Consider the following 6,025-nt stretch of genomic DNA (forward strand, 5'->3'; position numbering starts at 1 on the left):
TCTATCTGGTAGCAAAGGCCACAGAAGGTTACTAAGTATCATAATTGTGCCTAAAACACTTAAGTATGTGTTCAATACATATCTGTTGAATTAAATGAAGAGATTCCTGAAGGGCTGCCACAAATACTAAGGAACGAAAATTTATATGCCAGAGTCAAAATTATTATGTGCCAAATAGATAAAATAACTACTTTAAAATCTCAGAAGCATCAACACAGGCCGAAAAGGCAAGCAGTCATCCCATGTGTATTTCAAGTACAAGATAGTCTTATCCAGATTCACTACCAGTATTTTTCAAAAAGCATCAGGTATACCTATTTCTCTCTTCAGAACCTCAAAATGTTTTCTAGATGCTAAATCTTAAAGCATTATGGTCAGCTAGATAAATATTAGGAAAAAATAAACCTCTATCAATCTGCCAATTCTATTCAAAACCAACCCTGAAACATGCAAACAAGTGAAAAGAAGCCCAGGAACTGGTACCATCTTTTGCCCTAGAACGGCAAATACCGCCTCTCTAAAGATCATAGATATGGTCAAAACTCAGGAGATGTACCAGCATTCTAATACCAGCTACTGTGTTTAAGCCAGGTAGAATAAGAGAAAATGGGCTTAAACTGGTATATTACAGTACCTGAGTCTGACTACAAGAAGCTTCTAGACCACAAAAATGGATTTAGTTGAAAGGAATCAAGGGAATTTTTTCCTCCAGGTCTTTAAAAGGCAGAGTAATGAACATGATATTTTAAGGTAGCTTTCTGGCCTGGGGTCTTGATTCCTCTCTGGAAAATATAAGTAACATTTATATAACACCTATATAATTCTCCTTGATTATATTTCAATGATACAGATACAGTAATGATGATTAAATAACAACAGCCAACATTTCTAAATTGCTTACCATGTATGTCCCAGGCAGAGTTCCTAAACGCATTACATATATATTAACTCATTTAGTATTACTTATTACCTTCATCTTACAGATGAGCAAACAGGCACAAACATTAACTTGCCCAAAGCCACACAAAACTGGGAAGAGGTAGGACTGAAACCTCAACACCAAATACCTCAAAGGGACTATCTGGTAATAGAGCTTTTTGCATGGGATAGAAGAGCAGAATCAAAGTTCAGGTGCATGTTAGATACAGAAAGATAGAATTCCTGCCTCTGGTCAGCAGATGCCCAAGTAATCCTAGGGTAATGTTCTTAGAGTGCCATCTGGACCACCTATTTCTGATTCAGTTGAGCGTCTGTTAACTTCAGAAGTGGAGCCCAGGAATGTGCAAATCCCTCAGAGGAATCTCAAACACACTAAAATTTAGAAAACCATCACTCCAACACCAATGCTGCTATATCCCCCCGTAGAGACCACAAAAAGATGAAACACAAATACTGATAATGAGACTTCTTATTCCAAATGTAGATGATAGAATCTGGCTCTTTACTCTAAAACAATTCCCAAATTTATTCAGATGATGGAACACTTGAAAGTCAAGTTGTTGAAATACTAATAAAATTTATTTCTACTGAACTACAAATACAAATAATTTTACTATAGGAAAAATATGATTACATTACTACAAACCTTTTAGAAATTATAATCATGTATTCTGATGTCAGTGTCTCCACAATAAAAAAGATGACCATTTCTGGATCATCTTTTTTTTTCATCATTTCTTTTTCATCAATGTTAAAAGCTGTGTCCATTTATTTTGCCCTCTGCTGGTAATCACTATCGACAGCAAGCAGGTAACAAAGATCTGAAAATTCCAACCAATAACTTTTAAATTTCTCTAAATTGTGAAGTCCAGCACCTTCTTGGTAAAAGTTTTGTCCAAAACTGAGCCTAAGAGGCATTGTGTTAGAGTGGTATTTACTACTCACCAGCCCCTAGACACAGATCCTTTACATCAGGGTTTAACTTGAGGTCCATGAACTTGAACTGGAAAATCACATTTTGTATTTTCACTAACCTCTGGCTGAAATTTAGCATTTCCTTCCATTATGAAGGGAGACAACTACTGACAACCAAGTCAATATCTGACTTTGTCACTAACAGAAATCATATTTTTATCATATCACATTACTATAATTAACCATCTTGAAATGCTATTTATCCTCACACTACTTTAAAATTATAGTCATATTTACACTGGATGGTGTAATCTAATGAATTAATTAAAAAGTACAGGGGCACCTGTGTGGTTCAGTCAGTTGGGTGTTCAACTCTTGGTTTTGGCTCAGGTCATGATCTCAGGATCATGCTCAAGCCCCATCCAGGGGCTCTGCACTCAGCAGGGAGTCTGCTTGAGATATTCTCTCTCTCTCTGGACCTCCCCCACTCCCTAAAAAAAAAGTACCTGTTACTATAACTCCACTTTTTAAAAAATGTTTTTGATAACTGTAGTTCAATATAATCAATTTCCTTCGTAATCCTATGTATTTTATGCATTTGAAAATGGAATTATGAAAAGAGGTCTACTGGCTTCAGATTCCCAAGGTGTCCATAGCATGCATACGTCCGCATATATACATACACACGTTAAGAACCCTGACTTAGAGAAGTTGGGGCACAAAAAAAGCTTTAAGGTACTGGCTTGCCTACATCATGCCCATGAGTTAAGATAGAAATAACTGCTTATCTCATGATTACTGGGATTATCAGTTTACATTTCACTACTGAGACCCATAGTTCCTGTGTGCCTGGCACAAAGGAGTTCCACTAGGTTGCTAAATGAAAGGACAAACTTTGGGGTAGAGTTCCTATAAGTGAGGTTAACCCCAGTTACTTCACTGATTGTACCAGGAGCCTAACTGTGGCTTAGCTCCTCCTTTCTTAGAAATGAGGCAGCTTCATCTTACCCAAATTGACTCTGGAAGACCTTATGAGAAAAAAGGGGCCACCAATTTGAGTAAAAAAAACTCGAGCCCTATGAAAGATATATTTTACTGTTTTTTTTTTAAACACATATTCTTAAATAATAGTTCTAGTGGTCTCAATTTTACTAACATAGTTTCCACATCAGGACCTTGAATTCCATTCCATTCTGCTATCCACTATGGGGCATAAGGAAGTGGGAGCCAATACAGAAAATAAAACTATGTCTTGCTCAGGACTCTCTGCTTTCTGTAGAAATAGGGAGACTTCAGTATCAGTGTGTAGTCCCTGGGATTTGTGTGTAAATTGTGTATATTATATCGGGGCAATGAGAGTCCTTCGTTTTCATCAGTTTCTCAAAGGGGATTCTAGAGGGACACCTGGGTGGCTCAAACAGTTCAACATCTGCCTTCGGCTCAGGTAATGATCTCAGAGTGCTGGGATAAAGTCCTACAATGGGCTCCCTGCTCAACGGGGAGAGTTTGCTTGTCCCTCTCCCTCTCGCACCCCCAGTTCATGCATGCAAAGTTGAGACCTAGACTCTAGAGAAATGCTTCTGGAAAACTGTAAACAAACTTACAATGCACAAATGTTTTTTGATAAGACCTTTATGTGTAAAAAAGAACTCTTCCTACAACAAACTGTAGGTCAGAAATAATAAGATTAACCTGTGCAACACCCCACAGCTATTTAGTGGACTAGACAGAACCAAATTCCACTTGGCTTTTTCCCCTGCACCATGCCTATCACTGTACACACAGTTTTATTCTTAAGCCATGATGTTCATGGTGTCAAGCAGGAGTTGAAGAAGGCTTTAAACACCACTAGCCAAGGCTCTCAGTTGCTCTGTTCTCACTCTCACAGTGTTTAATACAGCAAGTAGAAAGATTAAGGGATAAAGGAAATAAAATTCTTCCTACGGACATATTCAACAACTTTCAAAAATATATTGATGCTGCAATGTCCGCTAAAAAGATTCTTCCTATTGTCTGTGCATCTATGAAAGATCCTCAAATTGTCAATGTCCAGAAAGACTTACTACTCAAGTTACACTTTTGCATCAGCATGAAAGAAGCCAAGAAAAGGTAAGGAACGTGTCCTCCTTCTCTATTCTGAAATAGAATTATCTGAAAACGTGGCAGGATCACGGTCACAGAACAAAACTTCCAAAAAGAGATCGCTTTTAAGAGGACAGATACGAGGCAGCAACAGCAGTTAACACTCCCAGCAGAAGAGCCGGGGAGGGGGAATCCATGAATAGCACCTGAGGATGGGAGTAGGAGGCGGGGAAGCCTGCACACTGAACAGCCCTAACAGAAATCTAGCGTGGCCAAGAGTGTATGACCACCGACTGAGGCGCCAGCACCTTTCTTCACAGCCATCCCTCTCTCTTCCCCTGTCCGCCCCCCAAGTTGAAGCAAAGCGGCGGGAAGAGAGAGAACTGGAGTGATAAATGACGTAGCCCTTGGGGGGATAAAGTCGAGTTTGAGTGCCATTTCCCCGCGAAATAACTGTCTGACTCGGGCAAGTCACAACACGGTGCCTCAGTTTCCCCATAAGTAAAACGGGGGGGGGGGGGTAATTACACTCCTGACTACATAGGAATGCTGTCAGGATTAAACGAAACAATGAGTGCGAAAGCTTCTGCACAGGGCCAGACTCTGACGAACCACTCCGGGAGCGCTAAGGCAAGTCCGCAGCAGGGTCCCGGGGTCTGGGCTCCGGCCCGGAAAGGGTGCTCCCGGGGCCCGCTCCCCGCCAGCTGGGTTCCGAGCCCCTGCCCGGCCCACCTTGTTGTTGTACTCCTCCACGAAGCTGCCCAGCGCCAGACGAAAGCGCTTGTCGGGCCGCACGCTCCAGTTCATGGCGTAGACGGTCCAAGGCGCTTCATACTTGTAGATCTCCTTCCGTTTGCCGTGCAGGGACATGGTGGCGGCGGCGCGGCCGCAGTGCGGGCCGGGACGACAGCGAGCTGCTGCGGGCCGGGCGCGAGTCAGGCGGGGAGCCGGGCCTGAGACTGAGGGGTCCGCAGGGAGGCGGGGAGGGGGCGGGCAGGGACGGCCTAGCCCGGAAGCGGGGCCGCGGCGACAGACAACGACCGCCGGGCCCGACCCCTAGTTTCCAACCCGCTTCGGCTCGGACAACAGCCACCTTCCGTTTGAAGCCCCGCCCCGCCCTCCTGAAACGGAAGCCACGCGACCCCCGTGGCTGCGCCGGCCGTTGGCTGCCTGACTTGTTCTTTCGAAAGGTTCCTTCTCCTCATTGGCTAGGGCAGCCGTAGCTTCTGAAACTCTTTTCTATTGGCGTAAATGTCTGTCATTCCAATGACTTGCCCCGCCCTATTTCGGGGGGGGCCGGCGCTTTCTCAGCCCCAAAGGTGATTGGCTGACAGGGATGTCAGTCAGAGAGATAACGGCGCAGTGCGGGTGAATGGGGGCGTGGGTGGCCTGGGGGCGAGCTAGCTGCGGCGGGGGCAGGCCTGCAAATTCTAGGCCAAGTCTCTGAGAGTGAAACCTCCTGCGTGACCTGCTCTGACTTTCTCGCTGCAGCTGACATTCCGAGCGGCTTCTCCACGCTGTCCAGTAGAAATTTACAGTCTCCCTTACCCGGGGGCCTGCGGCCTGACGGCCTGGCCAGAGCCAACGGGAATCACCCTAATCTCCTCCCGTAGACGGGGGGAGCTGCTCTCCCAGGATCCTCAAAGGGCAGGCGGCGGCGGACACGCCTTTGCAGACCGACCTGCATGTGTAGTCAGGCCTTCCTATGCTTTCCTGGCCATTCTAGAAATCCTCCGAATTTCAGCGTTGGTGAAAGTTAAGTCAGCGACCCAACTTGCCCTAAGTTTTTGTCGGTTCCCCTTCATTCCATGCCTTTCCCCGCAGCGGAGCCCAAGGAAAAAGCTGATCAAGCCCTTGCACAGATCTGTGTCCTCAGTTTGAAATGGAGAAGGGCGGGACGCCTGGGTGGCTCGGCGGCGGTTGGGCATCTGCCTTTGGCTCAGGGCGTGATCCTGGGATCTGGGATCGAGTCTTCCATCGGGTTCCCTGCATGGGGCCTGCTTCTCCCTCTGCCTATGTCTCTGCCTCTCTCTCTGTGTCTCTCATGAATAAATAAATAAATCTTAAAAAAAAAAATGTAATGGAGAAG

At 44.9% G+C, this 6,025-nt stretch overlaps 1 protein-coding gene across 2 annotated transcripts in view; it reads right to left on the reverse strand.

Annotated features, from left to right (window-relative positions):
- DCAF7 (DDB1 and CUL4 associated factor 7) overlaps nucleotides 1-5,038 on the reverse strand; it is a 30,504-nt gene extending 25,466 nt beyond the window's left edge. For both annotated transcript variants that reach the window (XR_012009177.1, XM_072781212.1), the window contains exon 1: nucleotides 4,669-5,038. Coding sequence is in view for 1 of the 2 variants with exons in the window: in XM_072781212.1 (XP_072637313.1) it covers nucleotides 4,669-4,806 (138 nt within the window). In the remaining variant the exon portion in view is untranslated. The remainder of the gene's footprint in view (nucleotides 1-4,668) is intronic.
- Nucleotides 5,039-6,025: the final 987 nt, after the last annotated feature.

This window comes from Canis lupus, chromosome 16, assembly GCF_048164855.1.
Source record: "Canis lupus baileyi chromosome 16, mCanLup2.hap1, whole genome shotgun sequence".
NCBI classification, from domain to species: Eukaryota; Metazoa; Chordata; class Mammalia; order Carnivora; family Canidae; genus Canis; species Canis lupus.